This window comes from Ursus maritimus (assembly GCF_017311325.1).
Source record: "Ursus maritimus isolate PB19 chromosome X unlocalized genomic scaffold, ASM1731132v1 scaffold_X1, whole genome shotgun sequence".
Lineage (NCBI taxonomy): Eukaryota > Metazoa > Chordata > Mammalia > Carnivora > Ursidae > Ursus > Ursus maritimus.
Window position 1 is genome coordinate 93,963,323 of NW_024423319.1, and position 17,173 is coordinate 93,980,495.

A 17,173-nucleotide genomic window follows, 5' to 3' on the forward strand; every position below is an offset into this window, starting at 1 on the left:
TTTTTTTTTTTAAATATTTTATTTATTTGTTTGAGAGAGAGAGAGAGCGGAAGAGGGAACACAAACAAAGGGAGTGTGAGAGGGAGAAGCAGGCTTCCCACCGAGAAGGGAGCCTGATACGGGGCTCGATCCCAGGACCCTGGGATCATGACCTGAGCCGAAGGCAGACACCTAATGGCTGAGCCACCCAGGCGCCCCAAGAAACAGACTCTTAATTATAGAAAACAAACTGATGTTAGCAGAGGGGAGGTGGGTGGGGCGATGGGGTGAAATAGGTGATGGAGATTAAGGAGTGCACTTGGTGTGATGAGCAGCAGGTGATGTATGAAAGTGTTGAATTGTACACCTGAAACTACTATTACACTGTATGCTAACTAACTGGAATTAAAATGAAAACAAAAAAAAGAATAAACTTCATGAAATACTTCAGGTTTGAGTAGGTGATTTTTTTTTAATGTGCAAAATACAGGGGACAAAGATTATTATGCAAATAAAACACTTTTCCTTGTTTATTTATTAAAAAATATTTACACAGTGCCTATATGCCTGACACTCTTCTAAACACAGGACATACTGTAGTAAACAAAAATTAGACAAAAATTCCTAACTTCTTTATTTTCTTGTCAAAATCATTAATGAAATGCATTAAGAAATAAAATAGCAATTATAGTTACCAACAATTTAATACATCATAAAATTTCATTACTTAAATTTACTAATTGCTCACCAGAAAATAACTAAATTTTGCATCTCTATGAATATGGGAAAGAGTAAATCGAGAAAAATAATTTTGGCCATGAAATAAACAGGAAAAGTTTAGCTTTCTTCAAAAAAAAATCTGGCAAGATTCATAAAGTTTAATAATCTCAACACCCAAAAAACAAATAATCCACTGAAGAAATGGGCAGAAGACGTGAACAGACATTTATCCAAAGAAGACATACAAATGGCCAACAGACACATGAAAAAATGTTCCACATCACTTGGCATCAGGGAAATACAAATCAAACCACAATGAGATACCGCCTCACACCAGTCAGAATAGCTAAAATTAACAAGTCAGGAAACAACAAATGTTGGCCAGGACGCAGGGAAAGGGGAACTCTCTTACACCCCTGGTGGAAATGAAAGCTGGTACAGGCACTCTGGAAAACAGTATGGAGGTTCCTCAAGATGTTAAAAATAGAGCTATCCTACAACCCAGCAATTGCACTACTAGGTATTTACCCAAAGATACAAACATAGGGACCCAAAGGGGCACCTGCACCCCAATGTTTATAGCAGCAATGTCCATAATAGCCAAACTATGACAAGAAACCAGATGTCCATCAACAGATGAATGGATAAAGAAGAAGTAATATAAATACACAATAGAACATTACTCAGCCATCAAAAAAATGAAATCTTACCATTTGCAATGACATGGATAGAACTAGAGGGTATTACGCTAAGGGAAATAAGTCAATCAGAGAAAGACAATTATCATATGATTTCACTAATATGTGGGATTTAAGAAACAAACCAGAGGATCTTAAGGGAAGGGAGGGAAAAATAAAATAAGACAAAATCAGAGAGAGAGACAAACCATAAGAGACTCTTAACTCTATAGTTAAACAATCTGAGGGTTGCTGGAGGGGAGGTGGGTGGGGGATGGGATAACTGGGTGATGGGCATTAAGGAGGGCATGTGATGTAATGAGCACTGGGTGTTATATGCAACTGATGCATCACTGAACTCTACCTCTGAAACTGATAATAAACTATATGTTAATTAATAGAATTTAAATAAAATTTTTTAAAAATCTGGCAGAACTACTAATACTAAGTATGTTACCTAAATTAAATTTAAATAAAGAATATTTTTAAAATCTGGTATTTTTAGATCATATGATCAAGACTGATTTAGACAGAAAATAATATTAATATTAAATCAATATTTGTCTATACAAACATATTTCTATAAGCATAGGAAAGAACTGAAAAGGATACATAAAAAATTGTTTCCAACAGATACTTCTGCATGGGAGGGAATGCAATGAGTCAGAGGGAGAGATGGGTTTTCCTTTTTTATACTATATAATTATTTTAAATAGAGTTTGAGTGATTTTTGCACTCCTATGCTTCATGGTACTTGTCAAACAAAAACAGAGAGAGAAAGGCTGGTACGAATAAAATTTGTAAAATAAAATAATAAGACTGACTATGCAAAGACCCAGAATTTTCCAATTGTGGATAATAAAACAATTATGGCCTAAAATCAAATGATACTGCAAGAAAATGGCTGTAAAATTAAGTGAGCTCAATGACTCACCAAAGGTAAAGAGACAAGTAGAGAAAACCCAGGAACATTATCAAGTTCAGATAGCGTACAAGTAGCGCACAAGCAGGCAGAAAAGAAACTCGTTTCAGTCTCAAATGTGTAAAAACCAGGATGCCTGGGTTCCTTCTCACTAAGCACTTGTAAGGTAGTAATTTCTTTGAGGTTTGGATCGATTTAAATTGAGGTTTAACATCATTTTTTATCCTAATTGGTGAGGTTTTAGTTCAATCTGGGAAAGGTTAGGGGAAATGTGACTTTGAGGGGAACGAAGGTGATGATGATGATGATGATGATGATGATGATAATGTCGATGATGACAACGAACGACTGGTTTTTCGCAATTGTAAATGTTTATTTTTATCTTAGATAAATTCAAGCTGTCAGCCATACTTAAATGAATATGACTAGTCTGAGAACTTGATCTATTTCTAAAACTGATTTTTTTCCTATTATTCTATACTTGTCAACAGCATATTTTAATAATCATCTGGTAAACCATTCACTTCCTGTCAAGTACACAGTAGAGGTGATGAGAGGTAAGACAAAGCAAATACAGTAGCATTCAATAACCACCACCTCCAATGTAAAACAAAACAAGAGAGATAAAATAAAATTTTATTACTATTATTATTATCATCATCATTAGTTTGTTACAGCAGGATCTGCTAAGACCTGCATATCATGTTGGTCATTGTGTCTTTCAAAATTTCTCGTTTTTAATGTAACATGTTACCTGAAAAGTTTATGCTGGTCTCCAGACCTGATACTTGCAGCTCGGTCATTGGGAAAGGCTATCAGTGCACCCTTCATTGATTCTTCACCTCTGCGATGATTGTGAAGGCTTGTCATGGCTGACTGAAGCACTGTAACAGGTGCACGGTATTTGTATTTTGGCAAGTCTCTAACCACAAACTGTCCCGTAGGATTACTGACCAATGGGGATATACCTTTTATAGAATTAGATATCAAGTTAAATACGGTTTTTTGAATTTCAGCTTTCCAAATAATACCCATGTATTAATACACTACACCATTGGTTCTAACTTAAAACCAAATCCCTAAACAAACACATTCAGAAAATACAAATAAGTCATCCAATAAATGGACCTACACAAAACAATTTAGAAAATATTGCATACATAAAAAAGAAAACAGTAACTTGAAGGAATGGGTTAGCCTATGTGACAGAAGCTTTTATAGATCAAAGAGAGCTATATATCAGCAATTTCATATGGCTCAATGTATAAAAGATAATTGAGTATTACAGGAAACAGCAGCATCAAAATAATCCATGGAATGGTCGAAACTAGTTTATATTATAGACTCAAAAATGTAGAATAATAAAATATAAAAACCATTAAAATATTTAATAAATCTTATAGGTCACAAATCCAGTGCTACGCAAATTGTAATCCTCAAAATGGTAGTAGCATCAGCAACTGTCAGGGTCATGGTAGAAATGCAAATCTTTGGGTCATACCAAAGACCTAACAATCAATTCTGGGATACAGACCAGTGAGATCCATTTTAACCAGCCTTCTAGGTGATTTTGATGCATTCGTAAGGTGAGAACAAGATCAGACCATATTTGATATACATAGCTAAACAATCAGCGTGTTAAAATAATCCTATATAATCTTAATTTAAAAAAATTTAAGTGTCCACATTAGCTTACCAGGATTAATTTTCATCACAACTTTTTTGGTGGAGGGTTTGCAGATGCTCTTGAAATCTAAATATATTTGATGAAAAGGTTTCAGCGATGACTGCAAATTTTCATCTGCCACTGAACCAATAATCTCTATCAACTGCTTCACTTTAAAGACTCCTACTTGATGTGGAATGAATGAACATGTCACATTCTAAAAAAAGAAAAAGTAACCAATTGCTATAGGTTGAATGTTTGTGAATCCCCAAAACTCGTATGTTTAAACCTAATGCCCAATGCGATGGAATGAGGAGATAGGGCCTTTGCGATGTGATTAGGTGATGGGATTAGTGCTCTTGCAAAAGAGGCCCCACAGAGCTCCCTAGACTCTTCTACCAAGAAGTCTACAACCAGGAAGAGGGCCCTTACCTGACATGCTGGCACCTTGATCTAGGACTTCTAGCCTACAGTACTGTGAGAAGTAAATTTCTGCTTTTTATAAACCATGCAATCTATGGTATTTTGTTTTAGCAGTCCAAATGGATTACAAAAATGATATTAAACTATTGGAAAAATAAAAAGCAAATAAAAAAACCGTTTATAAAATTTTTAAGGAGAGTTAGTCCATCGCAGTAATATAAAAGTAGCGTAGAAATACCATATACAGCATTGACAAATCCTTTAAGATATACATTATTGGAAAAGTATTTAAGAAAAAATTAAGAACAATGGTACTGAAGCACCTCCAGAACAGCAAATCAAGGGTCTCCAAATATCTACTCCTCCGTAAGAGAAATAAACCACTGGAATAACTGTCCAAATCAACTTCACACCTATTTTAAAATTACCCGAAAGCTTATAAAAATCCAGGAGTATTTAAGAAAAAAATAATTGGTCAGCCATCAGAAAGGATGAATACCTACCATTTACATCAACATGGATGGCACTGGAGGGTATTATGTTGAGTAAAATAAGTCAGTCAGAGAAAGACAATTATATGCTTTCACTCATATGTGGAATATAAGAAATAGTGCAGAGGATCATAGGGGAAAGGAGGAAAAACTGGATGAGAAGAAATCAGAGAGGGAGACAATGAGACTCTTGACTCAGGGAAACACACTGAGGGTTGTGGAAAGGGAGGTGCGTGGGGGGATGGGGTAACTGGATGCTGGGCATTAAGGATGGCACGTGATATGATGAGCACTGGGTGTTATATGCAACAACAAATGAATCATTAAACTCGAACACCAAAAACTATTGATGTACTATATATTGACTAATTAAGTAAGATCTAAAAAATAGCTGAATCTCTGAAAGAATAACTGGTTTTGTGTTTTTTATACCCTGTAATCCCATCCTCCTATTCCATTTTGAGCTCTGCTTTTTTCTTTTTTTAAAGATTTATTTATTTATTTATTTGACAGAGCACAAGCAGAGGGAGAAGGAGGCAGAGGGAGAGGGAGAAGAGACTCCCCGCTGAGCAAGGAGCCCAATGCGTGACTCAACCCCAGGACCCTCAGATCATGACCTGAGCTGAAGGCTGTGGCTTACCGAGCTGAGCCACCCAGGCATCCCTGAGCTCTCCTTGAAAAACAACAGCCTTATAACTATGGCAGCTGTAAAAACTATTAGCCTAGCAGCCGGCGAGGGAAAAGATTCGGTTTGGAGCTCTCCAAAAATCCTATCCCCAGAGAATTGTCCCTATTTGTCCTGTCTAGAAGCTAGCTAAAAAGCTATGGGTATTTTTTTTTAAGATTTTATTTATTTAGGGGCACCTGGGTGGCTCAGTTCGTTAAGCATCTGCCTTCGGCTCAGGTGATATCTCAGAGTCCTGGGACGGAGCCCCACCTCTGGCTCCCTGCTCAGCAGGGAGTCTGCTTCTCCCTCTCCCTCCGCCCCTCCCCCCTGCTCATGAGTGTGCCTGCTCTCTCTCTCCCTCTATCTCAAAATCTTTCTCAAAATCTTTTTTTTAAAAAGATTTTATTTATTTATGTGACACAGAGAGAGAGCGCACGAGCAGGAAGAGCAGTAGGCACAGGGAGAGGGAGAAGCAGGCTCTCTGCTGAGGAGGGAACCTGATGCAGGGCTTGATCCCAGGACCCCGAGATCAGGACCCGCGCCAAAGGCAGACTGACCTTAACCGACTGAGCCACCCAGGTGCCCCACGGTATTATTTTTAATTGATTGGGTTCCAGGGCTCATTTTTTGTGAACAATTCTCTCCCCCGAGTTTTGTACCCTCTTCCCCTCTCCCCCCATCAAAAAAATCAGCAGCAATTGCTAAACATTACAGCAACTTGAAGTAGCATTACCATTTAAGGCCAATAAGAGGCAAAACAAAACAAAAAAAGAAAAAAGGAAAAAGAAAGAAAAATAAAAACACAAAATATTCAGAGGATATTTGAAAAGCTCTGACATATTCCTGGGACTCTAGATCACCACACACGTGTATGACAGTGCATATGCCCATGAAAGACTTGAGAAAGCTCTAATTTCTGACATCTGGCTGAGAGACTCTGTACAAGGTGGAATTAAAGGCCAAAGAAAGCAATAAACTATGAGACAGAACAATGTAGATATGCCTCACCCAGTACACTTACACAAAAGCTCTTGGCAAAGGCTGGAGACTTATTGATTCAAAGAATTTAAGAGAAGCTCTGCCCAATCATTAACTGACCCCTAAATTAACTGAGCAGATCCTTGATTGACTGCACATAACAAAGAAAACAACATTTACAGACTCAGTCTAGAAAGTCAAAAAAGAAAAAGAACAAAAACAAATAGCAATGACAATAAATCTTGGAAGCTATTTGATTTCAGAGTTGCCAAATTATATCATTTAAAACGCCCAGTTTTCAACAAAAAATTATGGTACATGAAAAGAAAGAGAAAAGTATGGCCAATACACAGAAAAAATACAATAAATAGAAACTGTGCCTGAAGAAACTCAAATGCTGAATTTATTAGACAAAAATGATAAGTTGACTATTATAAATATGCTCAAAGGACTAATGGAAAATATGTCTAAAGAATTAAAGGAAGACACCAAAAGCAAAGGCAACAAAAGTAAAAATAAGCAATAAAGTGAGATTTCATCAAACTAAAAAGCTTCTGTACAGCAAAGGAAACCATCAACAAAATGAAAAGGCAACCAATGGGATGGAAAAAAAATATCACTCATTAATCATCATCACTCAACATCACTAATCATCAGGGAAATACAAATCAAAACCGCAATGAAGTATCATGGCACACCTGTCAAAATGGCTATTATCAGAAAGACAAGAAATATCAAGTGTTCAGCAATAAAATAAGAACAAAACTTTGCCATTTTTGACAACATGGATGTACTTTGAGGGCATTACACTAAGTGAAGTAAGTCAGACACAGAAAGACAAATACCATATGAACTTACTTATATGTGGAATCTAAAAACGAAAAAAAAACCAAGCTCATCTATACACAGTATAGACTGGTGGTAGCCAGGACGAGGGGAGACAGATGAGCGAAATGGATGAAGGAGGTCAAAAGGTACAAATTTCCAGTTATAAAATAAATAAGTCATGAGGATATAACGTACAGCATAGTGACTATAGTTAATAATACTATACCACATATTTGAAAGTTGCTACAAGAGTAAATCTTAAGAGTTCTTATCACAAGAAAAAAATTTATAACTACGTATAGTGCTAGATATTAAATAGACTTATTATGGTGATCATTTTCCAATATATACAAATTATCATTACATTGTACACCTGAAACTAATGCTATATGTCAATTATATATCAATAAAAAAAGAATTAGAAAAGGTATGAAAACATCTCACAAAATAGAGACTAGAAATAAAGTATAAAAATTGTTAAAGAGAACAAATGAAGAGAAGGAAATATGGAAAATTCACAAATATGTAGAAATTAAACAATACACTCCTAAGGAACCAATGGGTCAATGAAATCTCAGGGGAAATCAGAGAATACCTTGAGATGAAGGAAAACTATAACACAACATACCAAAACTCATGGAGCACAGCAAAAGCTGTGATTAGAAATAAATTTAGGGGCACCTGGGTAGCTCAGTCCGTTAAGTGTCTGCCTCTGACTCAAGTCGTGATCCCAGGGTCCTGGGATCAAGTCCCACATCAGGTTCCCTGCTCAGCAGGAAGTCTGCTTCTCCCCCTGCCCCTGCCCCCACTTGTACTGGCACCTGCTCGCTTGCTCTATGTCAAAAACAAATTAAAAAACAATTTGTTAAAAGCTAAAAAAAGAAAGAAGTAAATTTAAAAGGCCTTTAATCAATAACCTAAACTTCCACCTTAGGAAATAGAAAAAAGAAGAACAAGGTAAAGCCCAGAGTGAAGAGAAGAAAACAAATAATAAAGACAATAGCAGTAATACATGAAATAGAGAACTGAAAGCAACAGAAACAATCAACAAATCTGAAACTGTCTTTGAAATAATCAATAGAAATGGAAAATCATTAGCTAGACTCACCAAGCAAAAAACAAAAAAGAGAAAGATTCAATTTGCTACAATTGAGAATGAAAGACAGAATATCACTATCAACAATAAAAAGTGAAGGAACAGGGTGCCTGGGTGGCTCAGTCAGATAAGTGTCTGCCTTTAGCTCAGGTCATGATCCCAGGGTCCTGGGATCGAGCACCATGTCCAGCTCCTTGTTCAGCTGAGAGCCCACGTCTCTCTCTTCCTCTGCCCACCACTCCCCCTGCTTGTGTGCCTCTCAATCTGTCAAATAAACTAAAAATAAAATCTTCTTTTAAAGAAAATTAAAAATAGAACTACCCTGTGATCAAGCAATTGCACTACTGGATATTTACCCAAAGAATACAAAAACACTAATTCAAAAGGATATATACACTTCTGTGTTTATTGCAGCACTATTTATTATAGCCAAATTATGGAAGTAACCCAAGTGTCTATCAATACGTAAATGGATAAAGATGCCATACATGTAGACAATGGAATATTACTGAGACATTAAAAAGAATGAAATCTTACCATTCGCAACTACACAGATGGAGCTAGAGAGTATAATGCTCAGGAAAATAAGTCAGTCAGAGAAAGACAAATACCACATGATTTCACTCATATGTGGAATTTAAGAAACACAACAAATGAGCAAAGAACAAAAGAGAGAGAGACAAATGAAGATACAGACTCTTAACTAAAGAGAACAAACTGATGGTTGTGGGGGGCGGGTGCGTGAAACAGGTGATGGGGAGTAAGGAGTACACTTATCACGATGAGCACTAAGTAATGTATAGAAGTGTTAAATCACTGTATTGTACACCCGAAACTAATAGAACACTGAATGTTAACTATACTGGAATTAAATTAAAAACTTAATAAAGAAAAAAACTATTTAAATAAAATAAAATGCTTGTGAACAAAGTAGTTGATTTCCGTAAACGGAAAACCAAAATTGACATACACACACAAAACAAAGTATGAGGTAATATGATGAACAAGTGTATGCCAATAAATTAGATAACCTAGATGATATGGACAAATTCTTAGACAGTTGCAAACTTCTAAAATTGATTCTAGAAGAAATAAAAAATCTGAATAGCCCTGGGATAACAAGATATTAATTAGAAATCAAAAAACCTCTGATAATAAAAAGTCCAGAACCAGACGGCTTTGATGATGAATCTTATCAAACATTTTTTTATCAAACATTTAAAGAAGAATTAGCACCAGTTTTACTCCAACATCAAACCCAAAGACATTTAAGAAAAGAAAACTATGGGCCAATGTCCCTAATGAATATATATGCAAAATTCCTCAACCAAATACTATCAAACTGAATCCAGCAATATATACAAAGGATTTTCACTATGTACAACATGGAATTATCCCAGGTTTAACATCAGAATATCAGTCAATGTAATACACCATCTCAATAAAGGGCAAAAAAAACATTATAACTGTAATAGACACAGAGAAAGTACTTGAGAAAATACAACACATTTTCACAGTAAAAACACCTAAAACACTTGGAGTAGAAGAAAACTTCCCAAGTTGGTAAACGCAATCTATGAAACACCCACAAACAACATCATACTTAATGGTGAAAGACTAAGTGCTTTCCCCTTAGATTAGGAAGAAGAAAAATATCCTCTCTTGTCACTTTTATTTAATACCATAGTAGAGGTTCTAGCCAAGGCAATGATATAAGAAAAAAGAAATAAAATTCATCCAGATTGGAAAGGAAGGTAGAAAATGGTCTCTATTCACAGATAACATTAATCTTATATCCCAAAGAACCCACTGAAAATGATCACAACTAATAAATGATTTTAAGGTTACAGGATACAAGTTCGATATACAAAAATCAATTGCATTTCTATATACTAGCAGTAAACCATACAAAAATTAAAGAATACAATTTCATTTACATAGCATCAAAAAGAAGAGAATATTAGGAATACATTTTTAAAAGAATGGCAAGAGCTGTATACTGCAAACTACTAATCACCACTGAAAGGAATTTAAAAGGACATAAATAAATGGAAAGCTATCCAATTTTCATAAATTGCAAGATTTAATATTATTAAGATCGCAATACTCTCAAATAGATTTATATATTCAACATAATTCCTATCAAAATCCCAGCTGCTGGGGTGTTTTGTTCTTGTTCTTGTTTTTATAGAAATTAGTAAGCTATTTCTAAAATTCATATGAATTTTCAAAGGTCTCAAATTGGTTAAAAATTTCCTTAAAAAGATCAAACCTGAAGGATTCACATTTCCCAATTTCAAAAATTACTACAACACTAATCAGTACACTGTGATATTGGCATAAGGATAAACCTAAATAAAATAGAATTGAGTCTATAAACTCTTACATTTACAGTCAAGTGGTTTTTCATTAAGTATACCAAGATTCCGAGATAACTGGACATGTAAAAGAATGAATCTGGACCTCTAAATAACACTATATGAAACTCAAAATGGACAATATATTTTAAATGTGTAAGCAAAGTTTCTTAGAGGAAAACACAGGAACAAATCTTAATGACCTTGGATATTGTATAACTACTAAGATATGATACCAAAAGCACAAGTGACAAAAGGGGGAAAAAAGATACACTGGACTTAATCAAACTTTAAAACTTTTGTACTTCAAAGGACAAAAAAGAAAATGAGAAAAGAACCCACAGATGGGGAAAAAATATTTGCAGTTCACATATCTGATAAAAGACTTGTACCTAGAATACATAAAGAACTTTTGCAATTCAACAACAAAAGGATAAATATCCCAATTAAAAATGAGTAAAGAATATTGTATTAGTTTCCTATTGTTACAATAACAAATTACAAACAACTTGTGGGCTACAACAGCTCAGTTCTTATCTTCTACTTCTGTAGGTCAAAAGTATGACTCCAATCTCAATGGACCAAAACCAAGATTTCAGCAGGACAACATTCATTTCTGGAGTGTAGTGGAGAATTTATTTCCTTATCTTTTCCTACATTCTAGAGGCCGTCACATTCCTTGGCTCATCACCCTCCCCTTCCATTGTCAAAGCCAGCAAAGGACATGCAAATATTTTTCACATCACATCACTCTGATACTGACACTTTTTCTGCCCCTTATTTTCACATTTAAGTACCCCTGTGATTATATTGGGCCCACAGAGATAATCCAGGCTAATCTTCTCATTCTAAGGTCAAATGATTATCAACATTACTTCCAATTAAACCCTAAATTCTCCATTACCATAACATCACATATTCACAAATTCCAGAGATTAGGATAAGGGCATTTTTAGGTGGCCATTATTCTGCCTATCAGACATGAATAAACATTTCTCTAAAGAAGATATACCAATGCACAATAAGTAAATGAAAAGACATTCATCATCAACAGTCACTGGGGAAATGTAAATGAAAACTGCAGTGAGAAGCCACTTTGCACCCACCGGGATAGATAAAATCAAAAAGAAGGACATTAACAAATATGGACAAAGGTGTGGAGGTATTAGAACATTAAAACACATATTCATTGCTGGTAAGAGTTATGAAATGGTGCAATCTCTTTGGAAAACAGTATGACAGTTTCCTCAAAAAGTTAAATAGAGTTATCATATGATTCAACAATTCCATTCTTCAGTGTATACTGAAGAGTACTGAAAACCCCTCCATAGGAACTTCTAGATTTTTTTCTATTTCTGTAAAGAATACCACTGAGATTTTGAAAGGATTGTAATAAACTTGTAGATCACGTTGGGTAGTATAGACATTTAAAAATATTAATTCTCCCAAACCATGAACACAGGATGGTTTTCTCTTCAACTGTTCCTTCTTTAATTCCCTTCATCGATGTTTCATAATTTTCAGTGTATAAGTCTTTCACCTCTTTGGTTAAGTTTATTCCTAAGTATTTTATTCTTTTTGTTTCTAATGTAAACACAAAAGATTCTGAAGAGCCAATGCAATTTTGAGCAAAAAGAACAAAGCTGGAGGCATCACACGTCCCGATTTTATACTATATTACAAAGTTATAGTTACCAAAACAGTAAGGTATTGGCATAAAAAAGACATATAAACATATGAACAGAATAGAGAGCCCACAAATAAATCTGTGCATTTACAATCAACTAGACTGCAACAAGAATGTCAAGAACATACAGTAGAAAAATGACAGTCTCTTTAATAAATGGTGCTGGAAAAACTGGATATCCACCTGCAGAAGAACAGTGGAATTTTACTCAGCCTTAAGAAAGAAGGAAATCCTGACATCTGTGACAACATGGATTAAATCAGAGAACATTATATTAAGTGAAATAAGCCAGACACAGAAAGACAAATACTGCATGATCTCACTTACATGTGGAATCCAAAACAGTTAAACAAAAAAAGGAGAGAAGGTGGTTGCCAGGGGTGGGAGGGATGGGGAAAGAGGAAGATGTTGGTCAAACGGCACAAAGTTTCAGTTCTGCAAAATGAGTACATTCTGGAGATGGTGACTATAGTTAACAATACTACATCATACACTTGAAAAAATTTGCTAAAACTGTAGATCTTAAGTGTCCTCACCACAAAAAGGACATCATAACAATGTTATAACAATATAATTATAGCAGCGTTATTCATAATAGCCAAAGATGGAAACAACTGAAATGCCCATCAACTGATGAATGGATAAACAAAAGGTAGGCTATCCACACAATGGAACACAATATGGCCATAAAAAGAAATGAGGTAGTGACACACACTTGAACACTGATGCAACTTGAAAATATAATGCTGAATCAAAGAAACCAAACACAAAGTCTTCATATTTTATGATTATATTTATATGCAATGTCAGGAACAGGGAAATTTATAGACATAGAAAACAGATTAGTGGCTGCCACAGGCTGAGGAATAAGACCAGGGAACCCTGACTGCTAATGGACATAGAGCTTCTTCCTAGGGTGATGAGAATGTTGTAGAATTAGTGCTAATGGTTGCACAACTCTGAACATACTAAATACCACTGAATTACACCCTTTAAATGTGTGAATTTTATCATATGTGAATTCTAGTTCAATAAGCTAGTATTAAAAAGAATAATCTTGGGACGCCTGGGTGGCTCAGTCGTTAAGTGTCTGCCTTGGCTCAGGGCGTGATCCTGACGTTCTGGGATCGAGTTCCGCATTGGGCTCCTCCGCTGGGAGCTTGCTTCTTCTTCTCCCACTCCCCCTGCTTATGTTCCCTCTCTCGCTGCCTGTCTCTCTGTCACATAAATAAATAAAATCTTAAAAAAAAAATGACATTTGGAACTTAGCTATCAGACACGTTTTGAAAGAGGTGCAGGTCACTGGAGAAAATAAACTGAGTTGGTAGATTTAAGAGGATTGACCTAAAAGTCTAGGAAGTGGTTAAAAAGCAAACGTTTTGCATAATGTCGTTAACATCAGTTGTTATTCTATAAAGACTGATTAAATCTATCCAAATTTGGGGGGACGGAAGTGAGTCATTCTAATGAAGCAGGAAGAGTTATAAATATGAGCTGCATGCATTTAAACATGTGTACAATAGTTCCTGATTGCAACTGGGAGAAAGCTTCCATCAATAACTTTATGAGCCATATCACAATGCAGCGGAGAAAAGATGGTAACATAAGAACCTGAGGTGAAACTGAAAGCATTCATGCTTGCTACTGTTTAGAACAAGGCTCCAAACTTTTTCTGCAAATGGCCAGACAGTAAATATTTTAGGCTTTATGGGCCATGTAACTGTAAAAATTAACAAAGGGAAACCTCACTAAAATGGAATAGGGAGGTCAGAGGAGGAGCTCTCACACCCTGACACTAAACTTCAATTACTGGAAGAAACGTGGATTGGAAAGAATCATCAGTTACAGGTCTCAACCGGAAAAGATGTACATTGTATCTTCTATAAGAAATCGACTACCCCAGCAACTCAGCCAACAAAAAATCATCATCACTCTGACTCCCGCTTTTCTTCAATGGACTCTCGTTCAAAATAACCACTCCCAACTTCCTCCTCCTCCATAAAATAACGTTCCTCTCTTTGGTTGTTGGAGTACCCTATGGTTTTTGCCATAGCTTGTTTGTCCTGAATTACAGTGATCTGCTATTCCCAAGTAAACCTAGTTTGGCTGGTAAAATAACTATCTTATTTTTTTTTAAGATTTTATTTATTTATTTGAGAGAGAGAGAGAGAGAGAGCGCACGAGATGGGGGAGGGTCAGAGGGAGAAACTGAGTGGGGAGCCCAAGGTCGGGCTGAATCCTGAGAGCTCGGGATCATGACCTGCGCCAAAGGCAGACACTTAACCGACTCAGCCATTTAACTATCTTATTTTTAAAGTCACACAGGTGTCCATTTAACTATCTTATTTTTAAAGTCACACGGCTCTCTTACACCTACTTAACTTTGCCTTTGTAGCATGAAAGCAGCCACAGACAACAGACAATAAGAGCAGCTATGTTCCAACAGTGGTTCACTTTAAAAAAAACAGGCAGTAGGCCAGATTTGGCCTGTGGAGCAAAGTCAGCCAACCCTGGTTTAGAGGATAATGGCAAGAGTTATCTGAGCAGTAAGACAGAAGCTGGCCTGGACTCAACAGGCATTCCTCAGACTTCCACTTGTCTGCTCCACACCAGCAGTTCGAGCCCTAGGCCAGTTCAGTATCACCAGTTTCAAATTTGAAAATTCTGCTCAACCTTCAGGGTCTGGCTCATGTCACTATCATAGGAAGACCTTGCTACCTGGCTGGAACTAAAACAACGGTCGTCTGAGTTTCTATATCACATTCTTACAGACCTCTTTAAACACATTTTGCATTCTTCTTAAACCGTAACTGCGGGTATCACACTTCCTTAGTACATAAAAAAAAATTCTTACTGGGCGGAGCGTTGGAGAAAAGGTGGAGGCATCGCTGTCTGCACCAGCGGACCAGGCACTGGTTGCCCTAGGCCAAGGTAGGGGGCGACTCCGTCTGTGTCCCAGCCGGGCTGCCACCACTACCACGCGGCTGCTGCAGTCAGCACGCAGTCAGCCGGGCTCCAGGAGCGAGCGGAAGTGAGTCTGCAGCGGGCGCGGGCGCGGGCGCAGGCGCAGGCGCAGGCGCAGCCGTAAGGAGCTGAGCGGTGCCACCGCCTCCCAGCCCCACCCCGCTACGCCACGAGCACCGCGCACGTGGAACCCACCCTAGAGACTGCGCAAGGGAATGGTGGGGCTGCGGTGGCGGCATATGTCCCTGCTCTCCCCAGCTGTGGGCCTGTCTGAGTCACTCCAGGACCACCAGCACCTGTGCTAGGACCTGGTTTCCTCCCTACACTCAAGACACCTCCAAACCCACCCGATGTTGGCCTGATGACTACAAGGGTTCTGATAAGTGCAGCCTACCCCCACACCCGCCACACCTCACTGTGCCCGCGACACATAATGCCTGTGACCAGTGGCTGAAGAGTTGAGGGGCAAGGGGCATGCACTTATGTAAAAGGCTGAGAAACTCACCCCTCAGCAAGTAGTTAAGACTATCGTGGCTAGTTTCCCCTATACCAGCTCACCTCACAGGAGGGCAAGGCCTGGACCCCTCAGAGGCCAAACTGCCAACCCCTTCCCTTCTGTCTTGGGTTAACTCAGTATGGGGCTACAGCCTCTGCCGGTGACGCACTGGACTTCCACTCGTCCCACGTGTGCATCCCAGCTTGGCCAACCTTCAGTCTGGGGGTGAGTCCCAAAGCATCCTGCCCTCCCGTCAGCATCTCTGAGACTGGGACAAGTGCCTGGCTCCTACCTCCTTTTCACAGTTTGCAGCTATCAGCAGCTACTGGCTCAGGGGCATACCCCCTCTGGTTGCTGGGTTCCACTGTCCTAGAAAAAGGCTTCGGGACCTGTTCCTGCACCCACCCAAGGCAGGGAGGGCTAAGGCTCCATGCTTAATATTTAAATTTAGGGGTCTGCCTGCTGGGGCCATGATAAATAAATATTCTTTGAGCCCCCCCCAAAAAAAATTCTTAGAAGCAATAACTATGTTTTGTCCTTCTTCACATTCCCTAGTGTCAAATGCTTTTCCTGGCACATGAAACGCACTTAACAAATAATTATGGATACTGTATAAGTGCCAACACTAAAGTATTCTTAACTAGGCCACAGAAGAGATACAATTTATAATACTGGTGGAACAAAATGAAGTTTTTAATCCTCTGCATGTCATTTTAGTGAATCTTAAAATATTTGAAGCATGTGAAAGCATTGAATAATTATCTTACCTGGATACATCCTTCATCAATCTTGCCCTTTTCAGGATCAATTTTAAAATGTGCAGTTTTTTGAAAACGGTACATCACAGGAAGCGAGTTGGATCGATTCTGCATAATACACAGAAGCTCTGAACGTTCACCCTTGAAACAAGGTGCAAAATTAAGGACCTTTCCTGGTTCAAACTGTAGTAAGACAGGAAGTCCTGTGCCTGTCAGTGCTAATTCCACTTTCTGAAATCGATCACCTGTAAAAGCAGTAATAGCTTTTTAACATAAAAAGTGTTAGGAATCCAGAATATATTTGCTCCATCCAAATACTGCCATCTGAAAGACCTCATGAGACATGGGTAGCTCATTCAATCTTTCATTCAGCAAAATTATTAAGTGCCTTCTCTATGCCAAGTACTCTTCTAGGCTGTGGGGATAAAGCAGTGAATAAAACAGACACCGTTCAAGCTCTCCTG

General features: G+C 37.6%; 1 protein-coding gene across 1 annotated transcript in view; it reads right to left on the minus strand.

Annotated features, from left to right (window-relative positions):
* CFAP47 (cilia and flagella associated protein 47) overlaps positions 1 to 17,173 on the minus strand; it is a 503,621-nt gene that overhangs the window by 458,129 nt on the left and 28,319 nt on the right. Inside the window, exons 9-10 of the mRNA XM_040635242.1 lie at positions 3,995 to 4,181; positions 3,053 to 3,266 (exon numbers count right to left, since the gene is read on the minus strand). Coding sequence (XP_040491176.1) covers positions 3,053 to 3,266; positions 3,995 to 4,181 — 401 coding nt within the window. The remainder of the gene's footprint in view (positions 1 to 3,052; positions 3,267 to 3,994; positions 4,182 to 17,173) is intronic.